Consider the following 17995-nt stretch of genomic DNA (forward strand, 5'->3'; position numbering starts at 1 on the left):
ATAAACCGATGTGATGCAACACATTATGTGTTTCGTTGGTGTTGTTAGGTGGCGGTAGGCTGTTTTCGCATGCAATAGTCTGTGGCAGGGTTGGTGGTGCAATAGGCTACTGACGGGACAGCCTCATCGGCGAAACATGGTGTCTCTCGCTGTTAATTCTTGCTACAATCGGCTGCCAAGAAACAAAAGCTTATTGATTACGCTCATCAATTTAATGCTTATTTCGTTAATACTGCTGTAAATGTTCACGCTTTTTGTGAAAGGCATGTTTTATGATCCAACATTTGTGTTCAAAATACAACAAACTTTTTTTCTATCTTATATTTTTCCGTTTTTCAATAATTTTCTTTTGACTATCTGCTCCTCAACTCTTTTTCGCAAAGGTGTGGCAGCATTTCTGATGCAAATTTAATCTGGTTTTATGTTGAGTCTGCTGGTATGTAAAAACAGTCTAAGTTAGGTCTATTTGGTGCGTGGAAAAATATCTATAATGATTACTCAAAGCGGCCATTTGTATTATTCTGCCAATTCGATTTCATGCAGCACTGACCTACAAAGCATGGTCACAACTAGGACTCGCTACCCCTTCTACGTTAGGACAAGTGGGCCTAATACTTTTTGCTTTGATGGTAGAAAAGAAAACTGTAGAAAAAAAGAAGTAAATCGGTCGAAGGTTAGCCTACACGCCTATGGGAACGTCAAACGTAACATCTTTTTTCAACTTGCTGTCACTATTAAAAGTACAAATTTCATATCTTTGCCCTCTCCTTTAAAATGGACCTACCTCAGTGGACCAGTAAAGGATTTCTGTGCACAAAGTGTCCTGCCGGGTCACTATAACCTGTGTCCGTCTACCGCCATAACGTGGTGACACTAAATGTTAGCTTGGTGACTGGAGGGCGACGATGTGCAAAGCACCTGGCCAGTATCAACCAAGAAGAAGCCTGTATGTGTTCAGAGCAGAGTTGGATCAATTACATTAATTTAGTTCAATTACAATTACTCCCTTGAATGTTTCAATTACATTACAATTACTCAGTGCTAAAAATGTCAAATTACAATTTCAATGAAGGGATGCCTTTCGGCATGGCATAGACTACACATACACACTACAGTCAAGCCAACGGCCACGTGTTTAAAAATCATTTAATAATTACAATTACTCATAAACAATTGTGTGTAGAAAAATCAATAAATGAAAAAGGGGCGCCTTTCACCAGGCAAAATAATGCACAATAAACTAATTGGCGTTTCTTACAATAGAAGGGGTTTTGGAAAAAAAGGAGTGGATAAGGTGGTAGCTGAGGCGGAACACTACTAAATGTAATTGAAAGTGTAATTGAGCCAAAATTTTAGCAAATTACAATTACACAGAATGAAAATGCCTCAATTACATTACAATTACATGAAAAACTGTAATTAATTACATCAATTACAATTACCAATTACAATTGATCCAACTCTGGTTCAGAGTAGGGCAACCGTGACTTATCGTTTTTAGCTTTTAGCCTACTACAAGTTTACCCTTATTTTGTAGTAGCTAATGTCAAGTTGCTGTTGCGGTGTGTATTAACTCCAGTTGGTTTGGTTTCTGAATCTTTATCTTCGGACTGACAAAGCCTTGATAGGTTATTCCTGGTGGTGCTAACCTTTCGCATTTTTCTGCGATGTTTAGCTTACATCAGTAGAATAGTTCGAACGATATAAATTGTTGAAATAGTAGGCCTAGCTTACTAGGTTACCCTACCATAGAGAGCAAAACTGAATTCAGTTGTTTTGAGTAAGGCCTACAGTAGTTTCAACACCACAATGTTAGAAAATTGCAAACATTGAACCTTTGCAAATCTTCGTTAACACATTTTATAGTTGTAGGCTATTATTATAATTGGTGCTGTAAATACTTTTTCAAGCGGGATGAGTGGGCTATGCCTTTTATTGTTAGAATTGCAAAAAGTGAATAGGCCTATTCGTGCGCTTTTAAGCGACTTTAAAAATAAAAATATGTTTGATTGAATGGAGGACATGTCCTCCAAAAAGAGGTGCAACATGGATGAAGCATGTAGCTTATACAGTATACGGTACGTAACATTTTGTGTAAAGGTCGCGACCTCAATTTTGGTAAGCTTTGGCTTAAAGCCTCTACAGTCTGCAGGTATGCGAAACTGTCAAGATTAAGCTTTCAAAGAGGCTAAAAAAAGTCAAGATTTTAGGCTGTTTAAAGAGTTTTCAACCATCTAAAATGTGGCCTATAGCCTTCTGTACTGCACGATGAATGAATCCTCACCATTTTTTTTTTTTTTTGAATTTTAGCAAATTTTGCACTGATAGCGAACATTTGACTTTAAGTTCTGCAAGTATGTCACTTTCTATTTTATTTTTTATTTTTTTTCATTGTTGAATAAGGCCCTTTTTTCTGACAAATTGTGATCTGTCATAAGTTTTTTGAAAAAAAATCTGATATGTTGCACAAGATATAGTAACACACTGATAATACCGAAGATTGGGCCAATAATCCAAAAATATTCACAACACAGTCCTTTTAACATCAGTTCAAAACATCATAATGAAGCACTCACATTAAGCATAATGTTAATTGCAGCAGTGCAAAAATATCACAAGTGTTTGGTGATGAACTTCAAAGAACCCATATTCATTTTGCAAAAACAAGTTGCTTTGCCTGGTGTGACATGTTAGCGACAAGGCCGAGCGGAACTGCTCGAGGTTTTCAATACTGCAGCAGCAAAGCACGAGTTTGATTACGGCTGGAGGCAGATTGTGTTTGACATATATTTGGGTGGCTGGAGACTCGAAGAGTGGTAAACTCATATCCCAGTCGCCCCCAAACTTAACATTTTTTCATAATTTTGTTGATTTCTAATTCCTCAGTTGAAATATTTCAAGTGTGAGCTTTGCTAATCCTAAAAGGCTCTGTTTTTAAAATGACAATTTAGGCCTTTTGATGGCACGATAATCACAAAAAAATGAAAAGGTATGTCAATTGAATTAAAACGACTTATTTAAAATGCATTTTTGTGTCAAATTTTTTCATTAGTTTACGAGACTTAACTTTTTGGCGAATGAGTCCATCTCGTCTTTCAAATCCTGAAACTTGTGCTGATGCTTCTGTTACGAGCTTCACATGTCGTTCCACTGTTTGATTGTGGCATGGATAAAACAAAATCAGAGGCCTCTCGCGGCATTCTTCCAACTCTGCATCGGTTAAGTGCTCAATTGCTGGAGAAAGTTATTGATAAGGTTCAATATCAACTAACTCGTGGCATGCCTTTGCTTCCAAGTTCAACTTTGGAACACAAAACAAACGAATTGGACTGCAGTTCAATGGGTTGGAACTGCTATGACTTTCAATGTCCATAAATAAATTTGTTTCAGCGGCATGTTTGCGAATTGCAAGCACCTTGGTCACACCCTTATTTCGTAGCCTATGTCTTCATTATCATCCCCCAGCATTGCAATCAGAATATTTTCGGGGTGTGCGAAATAACCGCTTCTTGTCACCTGCTCTTGTCACCTGTCACCTGCATCTTGTGCAACATTCAAAGCAATTTCCCGAACGTTTTGGTCAGAAAAATTCAAAACTCGTTGAATCAAGTTGAAAAAGTTTATGGATCCCTTTGTTATATGGTTGTTTTGCTTGATTTCAAACCAAGTCGGAAAATATACTTCAAGGCAAAAACGAACCAGAATCTCCAGGTTCAAAGGCGGTTCATCCACTGTCACATCAGGGATATCCCTGTGTCACATAATAACGTAAAATTCTGCATCCAAAAGTGAGCCATCTTGAATGCACAACTGGTCCAACCTCCAAATAAGCCAGATCATCATCAACGTTTCCTTCAATAATTGCCCAGCACATTTTATAAGCATAGTACTGGTCCGTAGGCTACTTAAGTCATTTACAACTTCGGATGGGAGCTTTGGAAAGGCCAAAAGTGGTGGCGAGAGCTCTTTGAATTGAGTAACTGGCCAACAGGATACAGTTCCATGTAGTTTTTTCCAATTGGACCTGCAAATGTGTCTGGGCCACTTGTAGCACCATCGAGACCTGCAAACAAGTGTCCCAAAGGCAATTCATTAGTAGCCTATGTAGCAGACATACTATCCATTGAAGTGGCTTATTCAGCAACTCTTCCAGGCCTCGAATGCATCCGTTGTGTTTTCCTGTCATTGATACAGTGCCATCGCCCATCAGTACCAACAACTGCCAGTTTATTTTGCAATTTTGTAGCCTACCTTGTAATGAATTGAATAGATGTTGAGCTGTGGTTCTGCCCTTGCCATCTTCAGGAGAAAAGTGGGTGAGGTAATAACTCCCCGGCTCGCCAACTGCAGTATAGTGTTCTTCCAATTGAACAGATCTGTAGTGCTTTTCGTTTGGACCTTGCACAACCGTTTGTGTTGTATCTTTACGTCCATCAAAGTATAGACCATTCACTATACTGAAATTTTGTTGCTCTTCTTGCCGTAGTTCCTCCCTGCATCTTTCACATTCGGTATTATCAGTGTGTTACTATATCTTGTGCAACATATCAGATTTTAATTTCAAAAAACTTATGACAGATCACAATTTGTCAGAAAAAATGCTGAATTTTAACAAAAATGAGTGTATATTTTGGTTTTTTGGCTATAACTCGTTTTGTATTGTAAATAGAGCAAACTTTCTTCTTAGGGCAGATAGAAACATGATGTTTTGGCAGCTTTTGAGCTATATATCATGACTCTACGACCAGTGGTTACCGAGATAGGCAATTTTACACCCTCGCGCGCATAAATTGGGGGGTTGCCGGCTGGAAAATGGGGGCAACCCCCTAAAGTCAATTTCTAATGAAGTTTTAGGTCATTTGTCGGGATTTAAGAACCCCGTTTTTTTCGATTTAAACAAAAAAGTTTTTTCACTCCACCCTAATAAGGGGCCATGGATTTGTAGTGACATTTTAAGGGGGCTACGAACTATATGATTGATTGAGAACCAATGGAATAGAATTTAGATATGATTAAATACAATTGTTAATAAGCGAACATCTACTGCAATTAAAAGTAATTCAATGCAAAATCAAATGATTTGGAATCTCATCCCTAGTGATTAAACGCCACATCGGATAGTCTTTAGATTAAATTATAAAAGCTACGTTTTCTGAGCTAATGAGAACTGGAGGTCAAAGTAGTGTCAAAGTTCATCGTTATGTCTAAGAAGGTTGTTATTGCGTCGCGCTGCGATATCACATTTAATGAAAGTTAAGGAAGTCAGAAAGGAATGCACTTAGATATTTCTGACGTCACAAGATCAGTCAATGAGTTTAGAATCATATTGAAGGTGATATGCGGAAATGACGTGGATTTTAACCAAAACTAGGAGTAAAGATATTTTTATTCCAATGGGTATTTACTGTATATGAGCTGTTTGTGATACCTAGTCTATGAACTGCAACGTGATGCGTGAACAGCTCATTAGGTTGTAACCTCTTTGCACCCTGTCAATATTGACAAAAACGTGTGTTTTGTTTCATGTTCAAAAGGTGTGATTTTCAGCACGAACTGAAATCATTATTAATCACCAGTCAGCTTGTTGGAAACACGTTGTTATGTAGTTAAAGTATATTGATAAAGGTAAGCCATTTTACAAAATCTTGAAAACGACTACGATGACTAAACTTTTATAGTATTATAGTAGCTTGTTGTGAATAACAACAAGCTAAATTTATCAATAAAACCAGACTTTTAAAGTAAGTTCAGACCAATTTTGTTGAGTAAAATGCCAATACGTTGGTTCAGGTAGGCCTACTTAGTTGAGGTAGTGCGTTTCTTGCGTAAACAATATTAAGATTTTATATTTGTAAAAGAAGGTCATTCCATGAATCCGGATAAACTGCAATTTTTCACTAAATAATTTCTTTGAAATTGTAGCAAGCAACAACAGTGCAAGTTGTATAACTCAAAAACTTGACGATAAAGCACCCAGGAAAGGCTGTATAAATAGCATGTCTTTTGTCTATAAACTTTCTATGTAGCTTATTCTACGGCCTGGACATGAACAGGTGTGTATATGACGGCCCCAGGGTTAATTTATAATGTTCATTTGGCCTTCAGATCAATTTGAGTTTGAGACCCTTGGTATAGATAGAAAGATGAACTGGGATAAAACAGTGCGGGTATAATTGTTACAGGTATGTTATCAATTGCTCTTTTCAACTAGGCTAAAGAAATAGTCAAAAAATTGAATGTTTTAAAGTGTGAAAGCATAAATTTCCGAATGCGATTCGGGTAGCCTACAGTATCTCTGACAGAAAGTGCGTATAGGCTTGTGCAGAAGTAAGCCTACAGCTGCTGAGAATATGTTACGTTTTCATTGTTTGATAGAATTATCCGGTAGAAATAATTTTAAGTTTTTTAAACTTTGATCAGAATAATAAAAAGTTGCATTAAAGTCCAAAGCTTCTTTGGTGTTCAGAACTCCATCATAGGACTGTTTTTTTTCACATAAGCATTCTGTTATCGTACACTAAATTACGCAAAATTTATTCTGCTAGATCTGAAAGACCACGTTTAATGGCGTAAAATAAACTATTGTATAACAACATTTAATAAATTCGAAATGTACACAAACTAAGTTTTTCATACTATGGTAGATAATAGCTGAGAATGGTGCTTCGAAGTTTTACAAATGAGTATTCATTTTTTTTTTCTTGCTTGTATTGGATTTACATTTTGGTAGATAAGATTTCTGTCGAATGTTGTGGCTATGATCTTCATACTTCATGTAAGTTAGATTTTTAAAATATTTGGAGAATTCATCAGGTAACATATTGTGAGCAGATTTATATGCAAAAACAGCGCATTCAAGGTTAATACACCGCCAAACACCTTCTTAGCCAAAAATAAAATAATAAAATTTTGAAAACACGAAATATTTATGAACGTCGAAATACAGGACCCAAAATATCAATGAAACTTCATCAAAATTGTAAAAGCTATTCACATGGGAAACACGTTTTTTCCATGAAATGATGCTGTGCAATGAATATGCATCAAATTTGACTACGAGTTAAACAAAACGTTTATAAAAACACTGCAAATTTTTCTGTTATTAAAAAAAACAAAAAACTAAAATCTAAAAGACATAAGTTGACTTCACATTGATTACTAATTTAACTTTTTGGGCATTGACTTACCCTAAATTAAGAAAGTTTCATTCTTGATGGGAATTCTTTGCTTTGCTTCAATTTTATTTTGGAATAAAAAGTAAGCTATTTTTGCGACAATCGAACAAGATGTCACGTGAAAAGTTCTTTTCTATAAAAATTTGATTGTTCGGTTTAATTCATTAAATATCGTGTTGTTTTCACTTATTTGATGTTCTACGATGTTAATTAAAACAATAAGCCGCGTAATTTTGTTGGCTGAGATCTAGTGAATTAACAATGTTTTGCATTATTCATGTGATCTTTTCGCATGCCGCATAAAATAACAGGTAATGACGATATCCAGATTGCTTTACATGAATAACAAATAAATTCCTGGAAATTTAATCCCTTCAAGTGAGAAAGGAATAGTCGGTGATCTAGTGTGTCACTTGATTCCAAAACATTTTTCATAGAACCCTGTCTCTCGCACTGTTAAATAACGTGGCTGGGAACAAAATAGAGGAAGCATAAAATATGCATCAATTCTGAACTCGTATAACAGCTAGACTTTCGTTCAGTGGTATTTTAATATGCTGTTTTGGAGAGTCTTTTCCTGTTACAGCTATTAAAGTTGTTTTTAAAGGACAAGGTCGGTAGATCTACATGAAAATATATCTACGTGAGGTTATGAGAGATTGTTTTTTTCTTTTTTTGCATGCAACACTGAAGTACGGCGATTTTAATTGCGAAAACGTGAAAAACACTCAGCTTCAAAAATGCAGTGATACATAGGCGATAAAATGTTTGAACAAAACATACAAAAAACTTTCAGGGCAGGCACATTGGGAGCGACCTTTCAGATCAGTTCGTGTAGGCTACAACCCAGGTATGATAGCCTACAATGGTAAATGTAGACTTTACAGAAGATTTGCTCCAATCAATTATTTATTTTAGATGTTCAAAATAAGGCAGCAATGCGTGAAAGGAAAGAACTTCTTCAAAGAATAGACTACTGATGTGTGGGCATAAACGCAAATTAAGTTGTTTGTTGTAGATATTGCCATAGCTTCAAGCCTTAAAACCACAGACTCCAGAGATTTCATAAATACTTTTAAAAATCAGTAAATAGAAAATCAATTGAGTTTTGACCAACAGTATTGATGGAGGTTAACGAATGGATCTTTGAACGTGGTGCCATATACAGAGTAATACGATATCGATGAGTGGAGTTATCTTCCTGAGCGTATAGGCTAATGGCTTACGTATTTAAAAAAATCTGTTCAGACACTCTTTAAACAAACTCATTTGCTCTGACAGGCTATAACTTATCAACTAATTGCCAGTCTAAAACAACTTTGATTCATCCACCATCTGATTAAATCAGTGGTTCTCAACGGGGGCGGTACCGCCCCCCGGGGGGCGTTTTGATTTTGCAGGGAGGCGATATGATTACCTCGGCTTAAGGGGGGTGTTTTGATTATTAGGGGGCATTCTGGTTTGAACCATCTTCAGGCACCGCCCAGCGTAACAAGTTCGTCAACGAGCTCGTGTCTTCGTGGTAGGCTAGCATTTCCTACCTCATAGCCTACCTGGTGGAAAAGAGATTCAGCTGTGTTGTTCTACTGCATAGCCTACCAAACAGCGAAACCCATTTGACATATCCAAAAGAGGTGATCTTCGAATGTTTCTCACTGGCTTTACACCGGATGTGAAGAAACTGGCACTTTCTCACCAAGCGCAAGGTTCACACTGACTACCAGTAGGCCTATACTGTTTTCATGCTTGCAAATATATATTTGCTTTTCATCAAATATGGTTACTAGTCTCTAAAACCCTTACAGCCTGTTTCACTCTAAAAGTGGGATCATCAAAAGGGGATCTTCAATCATTTAAATAAGGACCTTCTGATGATCCCCCTTTTAGGGTAAAATAGGCTGTAAGGGTTTTAAAGACTGGTAACTAGTCTATATTTGATGTATTTCACTCTGCTTGGCTTTTGCTTGGCACTGAGCACTTTTTGTAGTATTAATAGTATTTTTTTTTCGCTTTTTGTAATTAATCGTTTTTGTTGGGGGCGGTAAAATTTTGCCAGTTCATGAAGGGGCGTTGGGCCAAAAAAGGTTGAGAAACAGTGGATTTAATTAAAGGTAATGCAGAGATAACATCATCTCACAAAGTCATTGCAAAGGAAACTTACGAAATCTTTTCGGATAGAAAAAATACAGCAAGCTAGAAAACGAAAATTTGATGTTATCGATTCTACTTGAAGACTATCTAGTCTAGATAAACCTGTACAACACTGTGAACAGACCTTTCTAAGTAGTCTAAACTTGTGCACTTCGCATATTTGTAAAAGCCCTTCAAGTTAGAGAAAGTGAAAGTTGACGAGTTCACGCACATGTGTCACAAAGTCACTGTCACATAGCCTAGCAGTTGCAGTTTTTTAGAGTTCACATTTGGCCCTATTATTCTTCGACATCTATTCAGCCGCAATTTCAGTAGGCTATCGTCACACAAATGAAGATTTGTAAAAAAAGTTTCGAAGACTCGTTATGATTGTGATATAACTGAATAAAAATATTTTTCTCTCAAAACCGTATAAACCTTAACTAATGAGTTTCACGTTTACAGTAATGTAGCAGATATTGCAAGTTTGAAATTCTTGACTTTATCGCAATTTTGTTTCATATAGCCTATGCAATGATAAACAAAATGATTCCGTCTCAACAAAATTCCCGGAGACTGCCTATTTATTCAAAAGCTGTATGCAATCATATGAAGTAAAAACTACCGATTTAGCCTATTTGTTAAGCCTTCTTTTCCAAAGCTTTTCGATTTTCGTGAAGCGAAGACAATAAGCTAACTTGAGCTTTATACATGCAGTTGGTGGTAAAGTCCTTTTGTTCGGAAAAGAATGGCAGTGATTTGTTTTAAACAGTAATTATTTTGAGGACTTCGTTTTGTGTTTGGCAATGTTCGGGATGGTTTTGCTACGAAAACTTTCATATTTTATTTAAAAATAAATGTTTCACCCGAGGAGCAAATTTTTAGCACAATCATAATGAGACATTTTAATTAACCACAAAATGTTGACAAGAACGCCATTGTTTTTTTCACGACTAAGGTGACATGAAGTTTGTCATCAAGACACAACATGTTGGAAGGTAATTGACAAGAGTCACCGCACCACGATCGGAAGAGCGTCGGTTTGACACCCATCGTGAGCATGCGGTTGTGTCTCTGGCATCATGCTTGAGTGTGGACATAAAGATAAGCTTCTTTGCCTTCCTGTCTACTTAAAATCGATGTTGTCAATCATGGAATAGGCTACAAGCTTGGATATATCGATAAAAACGGAAGAAAGGAATCGGATAGGCCACCTTTTGCATTCCTAATAAAAATCAGTGCAAAGTAAATCAGAGTAAAACCTAATAGACTTAGCCTATAATGTGTACAAAGCCACAGATACCTTTACCAAGTTGAAAATGGTAGTCGGACCACTCGGCATGTGACAACAATTTTTACTTAATCAGGTTCATCATTTACCAATTTCAGCCACTTGCTGAAATGTTGCTAGCTAAGTTGTCACTTGCTCAAATGTAATGTGCTGAATTTACATCTGCTGAGTTGTAAGGAATTCTGTGGAAGTTATTCTTTTTTAGATAGATCTATCTTTTTAGTCTACTTCAACAAAAGATGACTGTTTTATCAATCATAGTAACTGAGCCAAACGGTGTTACCGTACCTTAAAAAGCAATAACTGTGGAGAATAAATGTTTTTGCTTCTATAGCCTACATACAACAAGTCCTTCAGTAACTAACCATTTTCAACGAGTCTCCTACAACTCAGCAGCAGCTGTGAACTCAGCCCATTAGGCAACAGTTGAGCCTTGACAACTGAGCTGGCAACATTTCAGCAAGTTGCCAAAATTGGTAAATGATGAACCTAAGTTAGCAAAAACTTCCACATTTCCATGTTTTGCCTGCTTGTTTAAAATTTAACAGGTTGTGGTACTTACATTGGGTTTGTTTTTATTTGTAGGCTATGCCTGTTAGGCAGCATCAACGGACCAGTTTGTGACATTGACAGGGGCGCCGGAAGCGGGGGGGGGGGGGGGCGGATGCCCCCCTGCCTTCAATGTTTCTGCAGATGGAGGGGCAGGAGGGGCAATGGTGCCCTTTTAAAGTCATGTAAGCTACTGCACATTTTGCAATATAACAATTTCTGCTATTCGCTCTTAGCCTGATTATAATCTTTCATTTTTGCCTCAAAATAATATTTACGGCACAAAATTTTACAACACAGTAGCCTACAGGCCTTAAAACTCGTTTTTTTTTTCGGCAGCCATCGTGGCCTACCGGGAGCTCCTTCTCGGCGGCCAAATCTGCGTGCTTGGAGGCCAAAATATAAATAACGATAACACAAGTAAATAGAATTAAACTTGCAACAATGCTAAAATGATCACTTAGCGTTGTTGAAGTCTGGGCCTGGGCGACGTCCTACAATAGATTCGTTGCACCACGCAATAACTGCTTTATCGGGATAGCAATCCAGTACTGATGCGGGACCATCTAACTTTAACGACACTCGCACGAGTGTCTCCAATGTGGCTGATTTTAAAAAAATTCGCCACTTCCCTAGAATTCTTTTTAGCAACGATAAACAACGTTCGACATGTGTTGACGATGACGGCAAGGTAATAAAATAAGTATTTCAATGATGTGAAGAACATTACTAAAAGAAGTATAATTTTTGCAAAATATGATCAAAAAATGTTTTCCCCTCGGACGTCAACTAACCTATTTCTCCTTTTTAACAACGATTCAATGTCCGACAACATCGAATCAACATAAAAACGACAATATTGCCAGTCGACATAAATTAGCACTTCGGATTAAGACTTTGTTAAAATAAACGTCAGGAATGACAAACAAGACTTACACCGCTGGTGATCGCAGATGGATATATTCCATCAATAACAAATATTCCCGCACAATGCAACAGTGGCGATTATGACACGCTGACCTAATTTTGCGTCACTCTTTGATACTACATATTTTCGTCAGTCAATCCACGATCATTCTATTGCGAAATTAAATAATTGGCTAGAAGAGACCGGCGGCCAAACTTGGCCGATTGAGGAGGTAGCACCGGCAGTCATTCAAGCACTACTTAGCGGCCATGGCCGCAGGCTGCTTTAAGGCTTGACGGTAGGTTACATCATTATAATATAGCATGATGCCCTTCTTTGTATACCGGACACTTGTAGGCTATCATTACTCAATACATAGTGAGCTGATAGATTAGCATTATCGCTATATCTTATCTTGAAACTTGAAAAAAATTGGCCTTTTAGTAAACAAAAGTGCCCTTTTTTCGTAATCTTGCCCCCCCCCCACTCAAAAATCGTTCCGGCGCCCCTGGACATTGACACAGGAATAAGCTATCTACCTGTGCATTTTACCAATATATGTTGTTTCTAACTTTTCATCCTTGACAATTGTGTTTCAGAAGATATAGAACTTCATGTTTGCATAATCTTGCTAAGGCCTATTTGCCCTGTAGCCTAATGTCCATTGAAAGTACAAGCGATTTCCTCCAACTCATCAATTCAAGTTTCTTCCAAACCAACAAAAGCGAAAATTTTTATGGGAGCGGCACAGGAGAGCAACTGATCACAAGCTTATTGATCATTTTGAGCGCATATCTTTCCCTTGTAACAACAGTATATCTTTGCGAGTACTCCAGCACAATCCTTAAGTTATCTAATAACTTAATTGCAATATCGGCAATCGGTCTTTTTCTTCAGTGCTGTTGGTTTGAAATTGAAATTGCAGTACAAGAATACACGGATTCTTTTTGTACCGTTTATACGTTAGTTAACGTGATTTTAGCTACTGCGATGCGAACAATTCTTTATACTGTGCTATGGCTTCGACAAAGAGGAATTTACAATAATCCTTTACAACAAATGGACGGTAAAAAAATCAAAACTTTAAGCCGGATTGTCCTTGCAGGAATTCTTGTGTTTGCTGTATGTCAAATTGTTGTGCTTGGAATTGTTCCTCAATACGCTATACAAGGAAACTGCAGAAGTGAAACAGGAGGTGTTGTTGTATCTATTCTCAGCCCATTGGTTTTTACAATGTCATCATTGTTTCAGATTCTGTTATTGGGTTTAACATTGTATCCAGTTTTTAAGCACATAAGAGGAGATAGCATAAGCAACAAAAACCAAAAAATAGCATTTGTTGCTAAGAAACTTAGTATTTGCACAGCTATATGTGTTCTTGCAGACATTATTTTTGTTATTATTACTTTAAACAAGCCACAAGAAGCGCCGGTAAGCTATATTCCTGTTTGTTACGCTTTTAACACAGTTGTTAATACAACTGCAACCCTGTTTTCATTTGTTAATTACAGTTTGAGATTGTGGCCTTTCTGCAAACGCATCAAAGAACAAATTTCATCTCCAATTAATCCGAGAAGTAGGCCTACTTCAGGATCAAAAATTGCTGTGGTTGCTTACTCAGATGACAAAAGCAGCATCAAGATATAAAAAAATCCTTATTTTGAAGATAGCCTAATAATTCAGACTTCCTTCTTGAATACTTTATTCTTGCCGTTAGCTACAAAGTCAACGTCATGCAATGCTGTGATAAAACTATTATACTTCTGCAATGTAACCCACTGTATGGGCGTAGCCTATTCGGCGACAGGCGAATACTTGAAATCCAGACTTTTGTTGAAACTAAATATGTTTTTCCAGCTCTACTGCCAAAAAAGTCAGAAATGTTATTGATGTATTTGAGTCACTCCTACAGTTTATTAATCCCGCTTCATTTAGGTTATATATTGGCTTTATAATTGTTACCGGTACCACTAATTATCTCGCAATAACTTACTGTACACTTGTCTGGTAACTACATTTTAGTAAATACCGTGTAACAGATTAGTCTTAGCAGCTTTAGTAGGTATTATTGACTACTCAACTCGTTGGTGTTGCAAATTATTACCTCTTATAGTTATTTAATATTAGGCTGCTTGCAATAATCTTTCTTTAAATGCGTTAAATTATTTCATGGTGAGGGAATAGAGTTTAGCCAAAAACGTTTGAAGTCAATATGTGGCCTGCATTAGTTTGTTGTGTTGTTTGAATATTGTAATTCAATCCCATTTATTGTCAATCACCTGTCAGTAGTATTTTAAAACTACTTCTCTGCCAATCATAAAAAATGAAAAAAAAAACACAATCAAGATTGAAACCAGTGATCAGTGCCTAAACTACTGTGTTGCATACTGCATAGCCTTTAGCCTCCATTTATGGCCTGTTGAGCTATCATGTCATCTAGCTTTAAAGTGGGCTGCTGCAGACTTATTATCAAGTTGTGCTTTTATTTTTTTATTGTTTGGTGTTGTTAAAATATCAAAGGACATCACCTTTTTGTTCTCCGTCTACTCATATTCTGTCGGTTTTAATCTGTGGTGGCCGAAATGATGTTTGCGTTGAACTTCCCTTTGATATAGGATAGGCTAATGCGTCACATAAGTTTTTGTACTTTCAGTACATTAAAAGGTGCTTCAAAATGAACATAAACAATGCACGCAAAAATGTTTATGGTCGTGTTGCAAGTTATAGTTGCATGCATTTCGCAATGCAATGAAAATTAAAAACCTCCCTATTCCAGCAATGTAGCCCACGGTATAATTAAAATCCTGACTTCGGTTGAGGCCGAATGTACTCAGCTTTTGGGCATAGCCCATTACCAACATAGGCTCATGTCACAAATGTTTTTGCCTCATTACCGCAATTAAATAAACTAAGCGTTTACTTTGAAATATTGCATTATTTTCATAGTGTTTAAGGGAATATCAAACTTTTCTACCCTTTAAATCTACTACTGAAATCCTCCGTGCTCATTGTCACCGATCATGTAAATTGGAATTGAAAGAAACGGTGAGAGTAATGTGTGGGGTGAAAACGAGAAGGGAAAAAAGGACTGAAGAATTGTTGGATATGCTAGAGATGAGAGAGACCATAGACCAACTGGCAAGGGCAAATGGAGTAAGATGGTATGGACATGTGATAAGGAGGGAGGAAGGAAGTTTTCTTAGAAAGGCATTAGATCTAAAGGTGGATGGGAAGAGGAAACGCGGTCGTCCAAGAAGAACGTGGAAACAACAAGTGAAGGATGAATTTAAAAAAAGTCGGACTGAAGGAGGAAGATGCAAGGGACAGGGTTAAATGGAGAAAAGGGATTAAAACAATTGCTGCGCGGAAACAATCGGCCACCCCCACTAGTGGGGAACAAACCGACGATGGATTATGATGATGAGTGAGAACATTAAAAAAAAAACAGTTTTTCTCCATTTCAGAGGAGGGCACTTGACCAAATCCCCACACCCTGGATCCGTTGCTGACTAGCACAACTCGAACAGATTTAGCTTGAAGAGCCTGCGCACTTTTATTAAAAAAATGTGTCGAGTACCGATACAAAAATAAACTTTCAAGAATATAACACTAAAAATTGAAATCGCACACGGAGCAAAGCAATTGCAAATGCGTCCTGCACACGTTCACAGTCAAAATAAATAAAACCCAATAAAACAAAAGCTGCTCTGTTTGATTCGTGGCTGAAAATGCAAGAACTTGCAATCAAACAAAAAAATGGTTTTACCATCGAGAGCTTTTCCTTGGGACAGGAAAACATAACATTGATAGATTTCTTCTGTATTTGCTTTGGACAATAAGCGAACACTGGACAAGCTTTCTTTGTAAAAACTTCGGACGTGCTTAAATTTGATGTTTTAACCATCATGGATGTTAATGGTTGCCCAAGTGACCACTTAAGCATGTCCAGCGACCATCGATAGGCGCACGTGTCGTACATGAACTTGTTGAAACGCGATATAAATTATGTTCTGTGTAAGCCACACTTCCAACCGAAACTATAGTACAACGCAGTTAGGGAACGTTCAAATATTACGTAACGCTTTTTTTCCGAATTTTTGACCCCCCCCTCTCCCATGTAACGCCAACGTAACGCTTTTTTCAATCCCCCCCTCCCCCATGGAACGCTTTTTCACTACGAATTCAGCACAAAAAACTACCATTCCGTGGTCGAAAGCGTTACGTAACGTTTTGCTTGAACCCCCTCCCCCCCGATGTGACGCTAACGTAACGTTTTGCATAACCCCCCCCCCCCTCCCCCTCGAAGGCGTTACGTAATATTTGAACGTTCCCTTAAGTAAAGCAAATAATAATGAAGACTGTAGTGATACTAGGTTTCGTAAGTTCAGGTAAGAAAACTGTATAAGCCTAGTAAGCCTACTACAAGTTTGCCATCAATGCAAATCGAATTCTTCATTCAAATAAATGTTATATCTGAAGCAAAGCACAAACATTGACAAGTTAAGTTATAAAAGTTTTCCTTTGAACTTCAGCTTGGTTTCGTATGATCGAAAATTCTGAAAACGATTTTGTAGTCGTCTTTCTTTCATTGTGGAAAGTGCATTGGTCGATGCGCGATTTTGGACTTCCTTTGACTTGGAGCCAATGTTTCCTGCAAACCGCAAATTCCATCAGGTGATCAAATTCAAATTGGCTTATTTACACAGCAAACAAAAATCGTTTTTGCACCGTTAGAGGCGACTTTGAAACGACATAAAATGGCAACATTTGCAGGCTAAATAGGAAAAAGTAACTCGAGCCCTCTTGCAAAAAAATCGACTGAGAAAATACATATCGACAGACTAAGCCATCGCTTTCTAAAGTTAAACCGTGTCAGTTTTGCATATTGTCGAGGTCTTGAGCTACAGACTCAATCACTGCTTGCATGCGCAGACACATAAACGAATGACAATGGTTCACAACCTATTTTGAGGAAACAGATCTTAAAACAATAAAGTTTCAAAAATTTTGAGACCCAAGCATGAGCTAATGTCTCATTTTTAAGACATGCAGTGACAAATATTAATTATGATAGCAAGATAGCAACACTGCGTGTTGATGAAAAAATATTTTATGTTAAGGCTGTGCGGGCCTAGTTAAAATATAATAATATTATAATTGATGCATTTTATCTCATGAATGGTAGTGGGTGGATTTGTAATTAAAACTTTCCATGACTCTATCACTTACACAGTGTTGACAGCAGATTCTGATCCTTCAAGAAGTCCTTGAACTGTTCCATGATGTGTGTTTAGAACCCAACCGGAAACTCCATATTTGGTACATGCACTTTTGGTGTACTGAGACAGAAAATATTCAAACAAGGTTAGGCCTACTTTACTATTTACAACACAAATATACATTAAATTGATATGTTCTTGTGACATAAACTGGTAAATTATAATGCAAACACACATTGCAACACCAATAGCGCAAATAGTATAACGCATACTAAAATAGGCTACCTAAAGAAAAGGTTTTGTGATGGTCACTGTTGGCTTATCACATGACACAAAGTGAGATATAAAACAAATAAATTAAATAACATTCTTCAGATTTATCTCATGCATACCTTTCGAAAAAACACACCTTGCACTTTACCAGTTACTTCGAAGTTAATAACTGCGTATGATTCCATGTGAGGCTATCATATTATATTGCCTGAAAAAAACAATCTGTAACATAATAACAAGCATATAATATAACATGCTGTGCTGCAGGGCAAAGTTACCGTAAAATTGAAGAAGACTGATGTTTAAACTAAGCCAAAACAAACATTGCACAAATATAATTTCGTTAAACTGTCACATTAAGACAATTAGAAAACTGGCTAGACAGAGCTGTCTTTTCTTCTTTTAAATGTGCGTGATTACAAGATATCTATCCTGATCAAAAGCAAGAACA

General features: G+C 37.1%; 1 protein-coding gene across 1 annotated transcript; it reads right to left on the reverse strand.

Annotated features, from left to right (window-relative positions):
* Positions 1-16364: 16364 nt before the first annotated feature.
* LOC145775804 (acylphosphatase-1-like) lies at positions 16365-17768 on the reverse strand. The gene is made up of 3 exons (XM_082587174.1): positions 17664-17768; positions 17282-17391; positions 16365-16703 (listed from the first exon to the last, which is right to left on the reverse strand). The coding sequence occupies exons 1-3, from the start codon at positions 17727-17729 to the stop codon at positions 16553-16555; spliced, it is 327 nt and encodes a 108-aa protein (XP_082443300.1). The 5' UTR covers positions 17730-17768; the 3' UTR covers positions 16365-16552.
* Between the last annotated feature and the right edge of the window lie 227 nt (positions 17769-17995).

Source organism: Aplidium turbinatum, chromosome 8, assembly GCF_918807975.1.
Source record: "Aplidium turbinatum chromosome 8, kaAplTurb1.1, whole genome shotgun sequence".
NCBI lineage: Eukaryota > Metazoa > Chordata > Ascidiacea > Aplousobranchia > Polyclinidae > Aplidium > Aplidium turbinatum.

Coding starts and splice junctions, on each gene's coding strand:
- LOC145775804 (XM_082587174.1), bottom strand. CDS start 17,729: ATGGAATCATACGCAGTTATTAACTTCGAAGTAACTGGTAAAGTGCAA. Junction 17,392..17,663: donor AAGGTGTGTTTTTTCGAAAG/GTATGCATGAGA, acceptor TTTCTGTCTCAG/TACACCAAAAGTGCATGTAC. Junction 16,704..17,281: donor GAATCTGCTGTCAACACTGT/GTAAGTGATAGA, acceptor TGCGGTTTGCAG/GAAACATTGGCTCCAAGTCA.